Source organism: Sinocyclocheilus anshuiensis, unplaced genomic scaffold (genome assembly GCF_001515605.1).
Source record: "Sinocyclocheilus anshuiensis isolate Anshui unplaced genomic scaffold, SAMN03320099.WGS_v1.1 scaffold1246, whole genome shotgun sequence".
NCBI classification, from domain to species: Eukaryota; Metazoa; Chordata; class Actinopteri; order Cypriniformes; family Cyprinidae; genus Sinocyclocheilus; species Sinocyclocheilus anshuiensis.
The window spans coordinates 24,002-38,937 of NW_015555789.1; the positions used below are offsets into that span (position 1 = coordinate 24,002).

The 14,936-nt window shown below is 34.7% G+C and overlaps 1 protein-coding gene and 1 pseudogene across 1 annotated transcript in view; both read right to left on the minus strand.

Moving 5' to 3' along the window:
- LOC107674792 (uncharacterized) overlaps nt 1-7,679 on the minus strand; it is a gene marked incomplete at its 3' end in the record, with an annotated part of 28,196 nt that extends 20,517 nt beyond the window's left edge. The window contains exons 1-6 of the mRNA XM_016468899.1: nt 7,631-7,679; nt 7,121-7,471; nt 6,927-7,037; nt 6,608-6,760; nt 6,432-6,466; nt 5,939-6,032 (exon numbers count right to left, since the gene is read on the minus strand). Of these exons, the coding sequence (XP_016324385.1) occupies nt 5,939-6,032; nt 6,432-6,466; nt 6,608-6,760; nt 6,927-7,037; nt 7,121-7,471; nt 7,631-7,673 (787 nt within the window). The remainder of the gene's footprint in view (nt 1-5,938; nt 6,033-6,431; nt 6,467-6,607; nt 6,761-6,926; nt 7,038-7,120; nt 7,472-7,630) is intronic.
- Nucleotides 7,680-8,485: 806 nt separating this feature from the next.
- LOC107674793 (immunoglobulin superfamily member 3-like) overlaps nt 8,486-14,936 on the minus strand; it is an 8,142-nt pseudogene continuing 1,691 nt past the window's right edge.

Below are 14,936 nucleotides of genomic sequence, written 5' to 3' on the forward strand. Positions count from 1 at the left end.
GACATTTTAAAATATATTAAAATAAAAAACAGTTATTTTAAATTGTAATAATTTTTCACAATATTACAGTTTACTGTATTTTTTTTATCAAATAAATGCAGCCTTGGTGAGCATTAGACAGTTTTTCAAAAATATTAAAAAAAAAATACTACCCCAAACATTTGAACAGCAGTGTGCAGTACGAAAATGGATATTCATTTTCATATTCCCTAAGAATGAACTATTACGGCTAAAAACGACAATTAAAAGTGTTATTAAATGATTCATATTAGTAAGTAAGTAAGTACATTTTATTTATATAGCACATTTCAACATAGCAAAGCTATCCAAAGTGCTTAACAATGTAAAATCAAATTAAAAGAGAAAAGGAAACACAGAAAAGAATTAAAAAAAAATATATATATATATATAGTTAAGAGTGAATAAGTGTTCCCTATTCTAAAGTGTTACCGGAAACCTTTACCCACAGAGACCTAAGCATGCTTAAGGCCGCTTGTTTATTCTATGTTACTTTTAGAAACAAAAACTGACCGCAACCTGAGCGCTGTGCATCAAATTCATCATCTTCTCTGTATTTAGTGGCATAAGTCTGTTTCTGAAACCATTAGTTAATGTGTGAAAGGAACTAACGTGGTATTCATGCAGTTGCACACTTTAACAGTGCATTGTGACAAAATTGCATTGAAAGAGAGACTTCAAAACACCATCCTAAAGATAAGACATATTACTATATTAGATCACCGAATGACTATTAAATAATGGTGCTTGCGTAGAAGCAAAGGTGTCAAGTTGCATTGGAGTACAGTGGTAGACAATTCTTTACGCATTAAGAGAAATATTGTTTCTCTTCCCTAGGCAAAGAAAAGTGTGTAAAAATAGGGCCCAATGTACTGTATTAATATAATAGAATTTTCAGTATTGTTTTTTTTCACAGCTGTTTTACCCATGCTTTGAATTATATGTTGCATTGTGTTGTGTTTTAGGGTTAAATACATTTTCTGTAAATTAAACGGATAATGTCCTAGCAGAAAATTATCAGAACTTTTTCAGTATTTCTACAGTGTTTATGCTGGCCAGGAGCCTGTAACATGTTTTGAACTGCAGATAAGTGACAGATCCTATTAAACATGAGTAAAGATTTTGAATTTATTAATGAGTCTGGCCTGGGAAATGCTACTTTTGAAAGTTGCATTTTTTTAGTTGTTGTTGTTTTGAATCAAAAAGACACCAATATATGAGAATGCAGCTGCTGCACAGAAGAATAACAAGTTATGAAAGCCAACAAATCAAAATTGAAATACTGTTGTCTTGAATTTAGTGCAGTTTTAATTTGACTTCTTGTTTATTATTATTAGTGCCATCAGCAGGAGGTTTCACTCAGCATGGCAGGCTATTAATACACAATGATAATACAAAGTTTGAAGGACATCTGTCTTCTGTTTTAATCTGACCTCTTGACCCTACACCAAATTCAGGTTTAGTTTGCAATCAGAACCTGTCTGTAACATTGCATGCAATCATTGCAGTATTTAAAAGCCCTACAGCAGAAATATATGCCTTTTTTTTTACAGCAGCTGTTCGCAGCTGTCACAAATCCGGTCCGTGGTCTTCCATCTGCTCGCCACCAGAGGTCACCTTCTGATTACATTGACTCTCACACCACACAAACTGTTGTACGTCACCCTGGACTACATTTCCCATGCTCCATTGCACTGATTGGACTCACCTGCAGCCAATCACACACACACTATATAACAACCACGCAAATCCTTCTCTAATCACTGAGTATTGTTCTGCGTTTATCACTCTCCTAGTGATAACTGCTTTATGGAGCCATTTCGTGTTTTCATAGTCTAGTCTTGCTATTACCTGTTTCCTGATTCCTGCCTGTGTACCTTGGATTATCTATTGTTTTACCGTTCAGACTCTGTTTGCCCCTGCCTGGACTATTGCTGCGTACCTGGATTATCTCTCTTTGCCTTGCCCTGTTGGATATTGTTCGCCGGAGTCTGATCACGTCTGTCCTTGGAACACTCTTGTGTCTTGCCCGTGCCATACCTGTTTGCTGGTGTTTCGACCCTGCCTGTGTTATTGACTACGTCTCTGTCTAATAAAGCTTGCAAAGGGATCTGCATGTCTCTCGTCTTATATATATATATATAAGCATTAAAAATGTTCAGTTTAAATGTAAAGTTTATTTTCATTGCTGTCTGATAATAATATTCTCAACTCTATTTTTTTATTCAAGTTATTGTTATCTGTGACTTGTCACTTCACTTAAAAACAAGGGGCATTTTGTCTGTGGTTATGGAAAGTAGTGTGAAAGGCATGTAGTGTGATGTGTTTGTGTGGTTGAGCTGCAGTGAGGGCTGTGAGTGATGAGCTGGGGTCAGTCTGGTGGGTGGAAAACAGTCAAAATGTGATGCTCTCATGTGCTAACAGGTGCACACACTGGCACACAGACATTTAAGAAAGTCTTTATGTGATTTTTTTAAACATAGTTTACACACATTTAATCAGATTTAAACATTGTTTTATTAACATTTTCTTTAAATTGTCATGAGTAATATCAATATTCATAATGATCAGGCTATACTGCTGCTGCTCAGTACTAAATTGTTGTCAAATGTGTGCATAGTTTATTAATAATTTTAATAATTTGTACAGCTGTGTTTCAGTGTGTGTATTTACAGCTTTGTAATCTGGTCCGCTGAAGTTCCCATCAGCACGTCTCTTTCTACACTGAACAGCTTCTTCCTGTCAGGGTCTGTATAGGAAATGATATCATTCACAACCCCTGCCTCTTGAGAAAGGGCCTGCTTATATCTCAATGACAGGAAATATAAATAGATCTAAATTAAACTTCTTAGAACTTTCAAATGCATTTGATCTTCACAACTTTTATTGCATCGAAAATACTGAACATTGCAGAGCTCACATACACTTTAAATCTATGGCATTAGTAACGGTGTATCAATATTAGAGTCTTTATGAAAATATGGCTTATTACCCTACAGTAGGCTACAATATTTGACCTTGTGCCATTGTTGGACTATCTAGTAGCAGAATACACAACCTATGTATCCTCTGTATTTCTGGCTGCTCTTCTGGATTTGTGTTTTGAGAGCTGTAGAGCAGCATAGACTGATGAATGAGGCTACTGCAACAGATTGAAAGATGACTTGGCCTACATTTAAAAACAATTTAAATTCAAATATGTACAGAAGAAAATCAGATAAGCAAAACAATCAAGAAACAAGGATTTTGTGTATATATAATGCTTAGCATTCAAATACATGGTGTTAGAATTTTTAATTTATTGCTAATTCTGATGTTGGGGACAGCTGGGAAATAGTCAGGGAATGTGGATTTATTTTATTTTATTTTATTTTTCTAGCTGATATTGTTGCTTGTACCCCACACATACAGAATGCAAGATACTTTATACCCAAGCTTTACTTCATTATTATTATTATTATTATTATTATTATTATTATTTTTGGTTTGCCTTTTAAATTGTAATATTAAATGTAAATATTATTATTAAATTTCCTATTTCAAATAGTTTTTAAATTAAATATTTAAATATTAAATTTCCCTAACACAGAGTGATATTCTGCTCAATAGTTGCATTCTCAAAATTATTTCAACCATGCAGCCCTTTTTAAAGACACGGTTAGAGCTAAACAGAAAAGGCCCTCAGGCTGTATGCAAGATATATCTCAAGAAACACTATATTTCACCTGAAGAATGTTAGATGTAAAAGTAATATTTAAAAACACTGATATTAGAAAAGCTATTTTATGGTTTATAACTATTCTCATTAAAACTCCTTTGAATAGCAGAGATTTGCATATTTAAATCTTTTTGTACACTGGTCAGCCTGGTCTTTAATTTCAACTGTACAATAATTTTTGGTAACACTTTACATTAACACTTTACATCCCTTTATAAAGTGTTTATAACGGTGTTCATATGAATGAATGAATGAATCAATGACTAATAACTCATTTACAAATGCATTATAAATAATTGATAAACAGTTATAAATGCATGAATAAAAAGGGTGATTTTAATGCAATACCTGCCAAATAGTGAGCCATTTTTTAACTCATTAATAAATGGTTCAAAGCTGTTCACTTTACAATAAGGTTCACTTTTAGACATTTTTAACATTTATAACTCATTAATAAATGGTTCACAGGTGTTCACTTTACATTATGGTTCACTTCCACAGGTTATTAATGTTTATAACTCATTCATAAATTATTTACATTAAGGTTCAGAGGTAACTAATACTGGAATTAAAATTTTCATTATTGAGATTTCATCAAGCCATTGTTGTGCTTTTATGATTTTTTTTTCGCCCCAAAATAAAGTTTGATAATTTCATCTTGATAAACAAAATATATCAGTTTCTAATCATTGCTGTGGATAGGCATCATGAATTTTGCAGCGTATCATGGTACAGAGTAGATTCTGGTAAGAAACATTGTACAAAAAGTGACATGAGTCATGAGATATAAATGAGAGAACCATAAATGCAACACCCTTCAGTCTCACTATAAATTTTTGCTGCATCATGAAATAAATCCGGAATCTAGGTTTGAGTGAAATAAGTATTAATAAATATATTTATTAGGCATTTATAACATGTGAGTTAAAAATGGCTCACTGTTTGGCAGGTATTGCATTAAAATCACCATTTTTATTCATGCATTTGTAACTGCTTATCAATGATTTATAATGCATTTGTAAATGAGTTATTAGTCATTTATGAACACCTTTATAAACACTTTATAAAGGGAATCTTAATGTAAAGTGTTACCAGTTTTTCCCCCAATACATACTATACATGTTGCATATCTTAGAGGACTACTAAGTAAAAACAAAAACACAAAAAGGTAACACTTTACAATAAGGTTTATTAGTTAACATTAGTTAACCACTTTAGTTAACATGAAGTAAGCATGAACAACACTTCTACAGCATTTATTATTCTTAGTTAATGTTAATTTCAACATTAACTAATGCATTATTAAAATAAGTTAAAATAAGTTAACAAAAACAAGAAAAGTTGTGCTTGTTAGCATTAGTTAATGCACTGTGAATTAACATGAACTAGCAATGAACGATTGTATTTTCATTAACTAACATTAACAAAGATGAATAAATATTGTAATAAATGTATTGTTCATGGCCTGTTCATGTTAGTTAATACATTATCTAACATTACCTAATGGGACCTTATTGTAAAGTGTTACCAAAAAAAAAAAAACTTTTTGGTTATGGATTCAAATTTACGTTTTACACATTTAGAGAATGGATATTTTTATTTTAATGATAAGTTACCTCATGCTGTTGTGTTTCATGGTGATCAACATCTGCGGCAACTGAAATGGACACTAAAAAAAAAAAGGTTTAGCTTTTTTTTTATTTACAATTATATCACTGCACAGTTATTTGTACAAATGATATCCATAAAGCAATGTAGGGCTGTCACGATATTAGATTTTTCACACCACGGTTATTGTGTCCAAAAGAATTCACAATATCGATATATCGCGATATCTATAGAAACCTTAGGGAATCAGCCAAATTAATTTTTACTTTGTGAACTGGAGTCAGATTGAATTAATATCAGGAGTCGAAGTAAACTGCAACGCAATTTTAATAAACTTCACCATTATGTACAGCAATCCAAAGAAAAGACAGTTCTCTGATCGCCTCAATAATTACATTTCTTTAAACAGGTATACTATTTAGCTGTTAAAAATAAACCATAGGTAATAAATGAATAATATGTTTGAGTTTTATTTTTCAAGTATACTTGAAAAATAAAACTCAAACATATTATTCATTTATTACCTTTGGTTTATTTTTACTATAGTACTATACTATACTATACTATACTATACTATACTATACTATAGTATACTATACACAGCAGTTGGGTCCTCAGTATGTCGTCCTCCTGTTTTGGGTCTTTTGTTTGAGAAATACACAGCAGCATATTCTACTGAATAATTTTCCTGAAAAGAAGTACAAACATGCATATGTCAAGATTCTAATCCAGGTGGTCATATAACAACTTTTATTTTTATTCCAGAGCCTTTGATACTGTTTTCCTTTTCCTTAGCCTCCAAAAATAAATTCTACAGCAAAAAGTAGAAAATGCAACTATTCAAGTCCTTAACAGCCAATAGAATTAAAATGATTATTCATATAGCAATAATTAATGACTCATAGAAGAGGCAGAGCAGTAATTAATTTATAAAGTAATTAATATTTTGTTATTTATAATAAAAAAACAGAAAGTGTGATCTAGTATAAAACAAAGCTTTGCTTGTTTTCATGTCAATGGTGAAACTGGGATTGTTTTTAAATAGTTTTTCTTAGCCCTCGGAGTAAAATAAGTCTGTGTAATTTACCTTGTCATCATGCTGTTGTGCTTGACATTCAGCGACTGGCACAAAGCAGAGAAAAAGACAATCAGTTGCTCTTAAGATAATGAGAGATTTAAAAATGATGTCCAAAGCCATTTTTTAATGTTCATTCCACATTTGTGATTTAACTTGATCTTTTTAACCATGTGAAAAGAGTTTACCTTTTTTATGCTTCTGTCTTCTGTGTTCCCTGATAATCGCCAAAATAAGAGGAACGATACATGTAAAAAAAATTATTCCACCAAATAGGAGGGTCAGTTTGAAATAGATGTCTCTAGAACACTCCTCAGTAGACACGGGTGATTGCTCATGATCTGTAAAAGAGTGGATATAATTTGAATGAAACCTTTTAAGCGATGCTACAAAGATAACATTTTATAATTATTTTTCCCCATAATTTGATTAGAGAGATTAAACATGAACATTCATATATTAAACACCTGTAGTTTTAACTTTAATATTGAAAGTAAAATAACATACCCATTTTTGAGGTTCCTGTGAAATTTTTCTCTGATATGAAAACAGTTGGCAAGTCATTAACCATTGTGGCATTTACAATAGTATTTAAATTGTGGTGTTTTTCAACATGCGCTGTTAATGACAAAGTGAGAAAAAAAGAGATATACACAGTATATAAAAATTAGAGTATAGTGAGAGAGGTTCAAAAAGATTACCTTTTACTTCAAGCCTGGTTCCAGTGCCAAATTTCATGTGATAACCTGTAGCTCCACAAAAGTAGAAGCCAGAATCAGAAATTTTCACTTGCTTAATTGTTAGGGTGGTGCTTTTGCTGAACTGATCCATGACGATGCAATCATTTGTGAAACTGTTGAAATAATTTGGCTCAACCTTCTGAAGACTTTCGGTGTATAACATGTGCACAATAGTAACGGGTACAGCACCGTCTGATTGTTTGAACCAGTACAGATTTCCAGTAACATGGATATTGTGTGGACACCACATAGTGATACTTTGTCCTGGATGAGTCTGAATGGTTGCTGTAGAAAACATAACTCGGAGAAAACCTGAAAATCATTAAACAAGAAAACTAAAACAATAGCACACTAAAACACAATATAGCTAAATTAAAATTAGTGTCTAGCTCTTTCAGTAACACCTGATTTTAAATTTATAAAGTGTTTCTTATCATAGTATTGTAGTTCACAGTGGAAAATAATTCTTACCCGTCCCAAAGAACAATAAAGCTGCAGCTGAAATATGTAACATTTCTGCATTGAGTCAAAACAGAGCTGAAGAGGAAATTAAGTGGGCGATATCAATGTGTTTCATGCATAAGGAGGAGTGGCTTTTGGCACAGCCAAACTATGGTAGACCTATCAATGAAAAGGCCAGTCAGGGTCAGGCCTGCATGTGATAAACCTGCATTATTTGTATGTGTGTACTCATGTACAGTGTTTATAAATGGGCAAGTGAAATTGATGTGTAGTAGGCTGTTGTTGTACATTTGGAAGGGGACGAGGAGTTTTTTCTGGTATATTTATTTAGACATACCAGTGGATATCTACAATACATACTTGGCAATATGTAATTTAAGCCCATTATTGTAATATTTTTTTTTAATTAATTTATTTATTTTTTGTATTGCATCTAAATGAGTTTTTTACATATTTGTTTAGATAAACCTACTGTGTATTTTCTAAACTTTTTTTTAAATTAATTTATTTATTTTTTGTATTGCATCTAAATGAGATTTTTTACATATTTGTTTAGATAAACCTACTGTGTATTTTCTAAAACAGGTTGCACATCTGCTGGACTAGATATGATGTTACACTTAGTGATGGGCATTGGACCTATCCAAAGCCTGTTCAGTAGGCTTGCTAATGCACTTTGCAGGTCAAATTAAGTATGAATGAATGAATGAATGAATGGTGCATTTATATAGCGCTGTATTGTGTATTGTTGTACACCCAAAGCGCTTTACAATCATGTGGGGGGGTCTCTCCTGAACCACCACCAGTGTGCAGCATCCACTTGGATGATGCGACGGCAGCCACAGGACAAAGGTGCCATTGCGCTCACCACACACCAGCTACAGGTGGAGAGGAGAGAGAGTCATAGAGCCAATCAATTGGTTGGGCATTATTAGGGGGGCATGATTGACAAAGGCCAGGACACCAGGGTTACACCCCTACTCTTTATGAGAAGTGTCATGGGATTTTGAATGACCACAGAGAGTCAGGACCTCGGTTTAACGTCTCATCCGAAAGACGGTGCTTTTTGACAGTATAGTGTCCCCATCACTATACTGGGGCGTTAGGACCCACGCAGACCACAGGGTGAGCACCCCCTGCTGGCCTCACTAACACCTCTTCCAACAGCAACGTAGTTTTCCCAGGAGGTCTCCCATCCAGGCACTGACCAGGCTCAACCCTGCTTAGCTTCAGTGGGCAACCAGTCTTGGGCTGCAGAGTGATATGGCTGTGGCAATGTATGAAGTATATGTTTATTATTTTACACTGTATTAAATCCTTCTCATAAGCAGTTTAAAGTTAAAATATATAATTAGCAAATTTGAGTAATTACCATCCCTCACTACAGCCCTCTAGTAGTTTTCAAAATCATAGCCAGCACCCTTCTTTTGTCTACAAAAACACTTGGCTGGATGGTGGGTAGTCTTAGAATAGGGGGTGATGACATGAAGTCTTGAAATCACAAATGCTAATGCATAATGCTTCTAAAACATGTGCAGATGCTTTGCACCACTAAAGGACCAACATTTACCATTTCAGACACACTGTTGATAGCTAAAAGATGTATGTGGATGTTTAGCTGATGGTTAAAAACGGGTGGTCTAAAGCCATTTCATGCTTTTGAAAAAGTTATTTACACTGTTAAAGAGTTGGATTCTCATGCTAAACATGGCCAAAGTTACAAAATAACGATTTGGACGTATGACGGAGTATTTCTGTGCCAAATACACTCCTTAGTTTCGGAAAGTTTTTTCAAGCATGGCCCTTCATGATGTCATGAAGGGCGGAATTCCTTGTATGGGCCCTTCTCCTGGAAGAGCGCACGCACACAGCAAACAGAGTGCGAGCAAGAGCACTCCCATCAACGTGCTTCTTTCGGCAGCTGCACAGTCGCACCCTAAACCCTCGCGGTCTTCCTCTGAGTCCACACTTTCGTGACGTAATGCCGCTTTGACTGTCGGGTAGAAGTCTGCCGCGGAGCTCGCCCAAGTGCAGGCTCAGCAGAAGTGCGCATTGAGGGCGCTCGTGAGCACCCTTCTGAAAGCTAAAATGATGAATGGGACATTCTACGGCAGGAATCATCAAATCTGGCCCACGGGATCCATTTTCCTGTAGAGTTTAGCTCTAACCCTAATCAAACACACCTGAGCATGCTAATCAATGATCATTAGAAAATCACAGGTATGTGAGTTTGATCAGGGCTAAACTCTGCAGCGCATTGGCCCTCCAGGGCAAGATTTGAGGAACCCTGCCCTACGGTCTCGTGGACTTAACGGACACGTGCACGCGGCGGCCATTGCCATTTGGGAATGTCTCCAAAGAAGTGTATTTTTGGTTGTGAGGGAAAGATAACCTTGTTCAGCTTCCCAAAGAACCCAGCATTACGTGAACAGTGGATGCAGTTTGTTTCTCCGGGACAACGGAGTTTGGCACGTGTGTTTGTTTGTTCTCGTCATTTCGGTGACGAATGTTTTATAAACAAGGCCCAGTTCGACACTGGATTTGCACATTGTTTGATACTGAAAGATGGAGCGGTCCCAGCGATTAAATATCCCGGTCATGAGGCGGTGAGTAAAACTGCATCAAATTTCTTTGTTTTGTTGATAAGCGCTCGCGACTCTTTAGCTCCTCTTTGGCACGCCTCCAGGATCTCGGCTGTTTTCGGAGTGAAGCGTAAAGTTGTATTTTTCTTTTATAAATCTGACAAAACTAAAGACTCTTCGGAGATATGAAGAATGTAATACTACTATATAGCTACTCAAGATTAACATGAGATTGGCCGAAACTGTGTGTGTTATGTCCCGTTTAATATTGTGTTCCTTGATATGCTTTTTAAAAAAAAATAATCTTACAATGAATCATTTTAATTTTTCTATTGCAAGACATAGAATAAATATTACTGATCTGTACCTACATAAGTCGTTTGCCCACTGTTGAATTGGAGCAACTTTAAAGAAGTGCAGACCTAACGTTACACGCAGAAATTCTGCTTGTAGGGCAGCAGAATACCTTCACCCATGCCATTGGACCAATGGATAGTCAATCTGAAAATCTCTTCAAACATCAGTCTTGTTCCATTTGCAAAAATAAAAAAAAAATAACAATAAATAATCATCCCACAGTAGTACACAGCGATGTCTGTTTGCTCGATGTTTGCTGAGCTGGTTCCATGTTAATCTAAACTTTGAAAGATCCTGAAATTTCTCTCCAATCATTATGCCAGTTTTGTATTCAGCCAAAGCCACAAAGTCTGGAGCAGAATTGTTTTGAAATTTTAGCCAGAACACTTTAAAGTGCCCATCGTATGGTGTGAAGCACTGCTGTGGAGTGTCCAGGTCGAACTCTCACTGCTGACATGCAAAAAAAATGCCCAACAGCCTACCTAAACATTAAAAATTAAAAATTAAATTATAACCACCTGCAAAATCAGACTGTGTACAGTACATATTGAGTAACACTGCCGAGTGTTTTTATGAATTGTTTGTGTCAGAAAGTACTTAATTTGCCAAAGGATTAAAGAAAAATCTTAAATACATACTCACACAGGTTAAGTATAATGCAAGTGATGTATGATAATTTGGTCATCTTAACTGATCTGTAGAAGACTCCACATGCAACAGGCCTTTCTTTGCAAGACAGAAGATCGATCTTGTAAGGGTTATAGATTGAATGTCGGGGTGAAGCTTTGTGCACATTGCATGCAACTTGACAGCTTTTGCCACATCTTCCTGTCATGTGGTCTAAAGTTTCCTTTATTTGGTTGGTTTTGGTAAAGAAAGCTTTGTTGTACTGTACCTGTATTAAGGTCATTATTTTTCCAAAAGGTAAATTGTTTAGCCAAGATACTTAGCCTATGTTTTATTAGTTATTTGTAGCATATACAAAGTCCCAAAACAAGGCACAACAAAAGGTTCAACAAGAACAAGAGGTTCAAAAATATAAAAAGTAAAGCTACATCTATTTTGCATGCATTAATTCAGGTTACTGTGGAATTGATCATTTTAGCTTATTGGTCTTACTACAAAATCTATAACCTCAGAGTCAGGTCAAAAATGTAGTTCAAAAGGAGATAAAGCTAAACGGGCTATGCGGGTATTTTATTTTTCTTTCATGCGAATGACAGCATAAACAGCTCCTCTCAGAACTGACCAATATAGATATTCAAGTGACGCAACGCAGTTTGCTTCCGCCAAAAATTGCGGCCAAGGTAGGCTAAATTAAATTTGTGAGAAGGGTCTGGCTGCAGCCTTGCGCTTGCACTCTCAGGCTTGCATTCTCAGACTTGCACTCTCAGACACTTGCGCTTCCGCTAGCGACGTCACTTGCAGTCTTTTTTATTTTTTATTTTGTTCTATTTATTGATTACTTTTTGTTTGAATCTCTCAACATTTTACAACAGTAGCCAGGTGGTGAAGACAGTAAAAAAGAAACTAACTTACAATGTCACTTGCAATCGCCACTTGCACTCTCCGATACCTGCGACGTCACTTGCAATCGACACAAATTGTGCGTGTTGCCAATGGAGACAAGACGCTGTGGTGGTGATTAAACGATTAAAACTAATTTTATACTATAACGTAAGGGTACAAGAGAGTGCAAGCGCAAGGCTGCAGCCAGACCCTTTTGTTTCTCAACAGCAGGGGGAGTTAAATAGACAAACTGTACAGTCCAGTGAAATTCTGATAGTTCAGATAGGCTTATGTGTTATAGTCTTATTAATTAAACTGTAATTTGACTAAGGATAGCTTAAACCTTTAAAATTTGACTTATGTATATACGTGTTTATTATTATTTTTTTTTACATTAATATTTTTAGGATCAATTTGGATTTAAAAAAATATTATATTTTTGTGTATATTGCAATATATCAGTTTTGGTTCACTGATCAATAGTTGAATAATATAAGAATAAGACTATCAGCAAATTAAAAGTCCTTTCTATAAAAGTTTTTTTCCACCAATGGATTTAAAACCTTATTTTTTTTTGAGGAATCATCCAGTGTTAGTAACTGGTAGGCTTGCTGTGGATATTAATAGAATCACTATAAATAAAAAAGACAAACGTTTTTGGCATTCTTTTTATTAGCACTCATAATAACAGCACTCGGATACATCAAATATAACTAATAAACACACATAGGACAATATTACTTATCGCGGACAATATCACAGAATTGTTATTTGATACTATAACCTCTGGCAGTGGAATATACAACGTGTGTCTGAGCTTCTTTCAGTCTCGTGAGTTTCTTCCATGGAAATGTACTGCTGCGTAGCTTAACTGCTCTGCTGCACCCTAAAACCAACAGCAAAGTACTCCATACATAACTAAATAAATTAAACATAAAAGAATCAATATAGTTTATTTAAATAATAAACTATATTATATTATAGCAATATAGTTTATTGAAATTTTACCTCATTAGCAGGAGACGAAGAAAGTGTTGTTTGCAATGGCTGGGTGTCTGTAAAGAATATGAACCTTTTCAGTTGCAGTATTCAGTAAGATACATTTTAAAAGTATATAAAATATTAAAATTGACACATTTTGATATGTCAATTTATACATGTGTATTTTGCAGTGAGTGCTCCAAAATAATAAAACTTCTCTCAATCATATCTCAATGATAAAATCAGAATTCATCATATTTTGCAATCATTTTTAAATTCTGATTTAATTTCATCATCATCAGTGTCAGTAATGCTCTAATAATCAACATTATCATACAATATGGTAATCAGTAGGGATGTAACGATTCACTCAACTCACGATTCGATTCAATTCACGATTTGGATTTCACGTTTCGATTCACAATTTTTTTTTTAACAAAATTAGATTTAAGACAAATTATAAATTAAATGTGTCCTTTTATTATTGCTTGGACAAAATGCTATAGGCCTACATTTCTTTGTGAAATTGAAATATAACACTATAATAATATACTAATATAGCACTTGTATATCATTGCTCTTTTGTTGGTTTTGATTGCTTCTGTTGCCCTCATTTGTTAGTCGATTTGGATAAAAGCGTTTGCTAAATAAGAAAATTTCAATATAATGTAAATGTAAATAACAAAACTAAATTGAAATAAAAAAAATGGCCCAAATCAAATAAATAAGTAACACAAAGTGAAACTATGCATAAAAAATATCCACATGAAACAGAAACAGCAGACGAACTGAATGAGACGCAGATTCACTCTCTGCCAGCAGGTGGCGCTTAAAGCGTTTCCTTGGTTTCCGCTGTAAACAAAGCAGCGCTGCAATTATGAAGTTTAATATGCATTATACAGAGGCAAGATGAAAAGAAAAAATACCATCGAAAGACAGTAAGTTCCCCTCAGACATGGATTCATATAAACTCCTACCCCTAACTGAATCATGAGTTGTTTAGCATCTCAACCGATTTGAATCGTCACATATTTAAATACATTTTCAACCGTCTTGCGGTTAATCGTTACATCCCCAGTCATCAGTGAATATTCTTGATAAGGAAATGGCTTACCAGAAAATGTTTCTTGTCATTTTTGTACTCTCTTACATAGAAGGATAGCGATGATCACCAACCACAAGATATTTGTTGCTACCAAAACTGGGACCTTTAAGTCAGTCCAGGTGGTCTCTGAAACTGGTTCTAATTATTAAATAAGTAAACAAACAAACAAACAGCAATTAAAATGTGATTTGATCTGTCATGTGCATTTTTCTCACCTCCAATTTCAAGCCTACTTCCATTCCCAAACAGTATCTCCCCACACGTCGCCACAGCACAGTAGTAAGTCCCAGCATCGCTTAAACCAAGGTTCTTCTTGGAGAGATTGTAGATACAGGACTGTACATGTGAATCTTTCTCAGAGCTCTTCTCACATTGATCATTCATGTTTCCATGCTTATAAATGATTCCTGCATGTGTGTCTCCTGATTCATGTCTAAACCAGTATACACTGTGATTTCCTACACATTTCTCAGTAAGAACTGAACAGTGAAGATTCACAGAGTCTCCTGGGTTAAAGGGGTCATATGATGCAATTTAAATTTTTCCTTTCTCTTTGGAGTGTTACAAGCTATTGGTGCATAAAGAAGATCTGTAAAGTTGCAAAGACTAAAGTCTCAAATACAAAGAGATATTCTTTATAAAAGTTTAGAGTCAACCATGCCTACCTAAAACATGTCTACGTCACAATGTGGGAATATTTGCATAATGTAGCCCAAATGTTCACACAAAGAAAGAAGGCGTAACTTTTATTCTCGCTGTAGTATTGTTGTTGCTGCCGCCG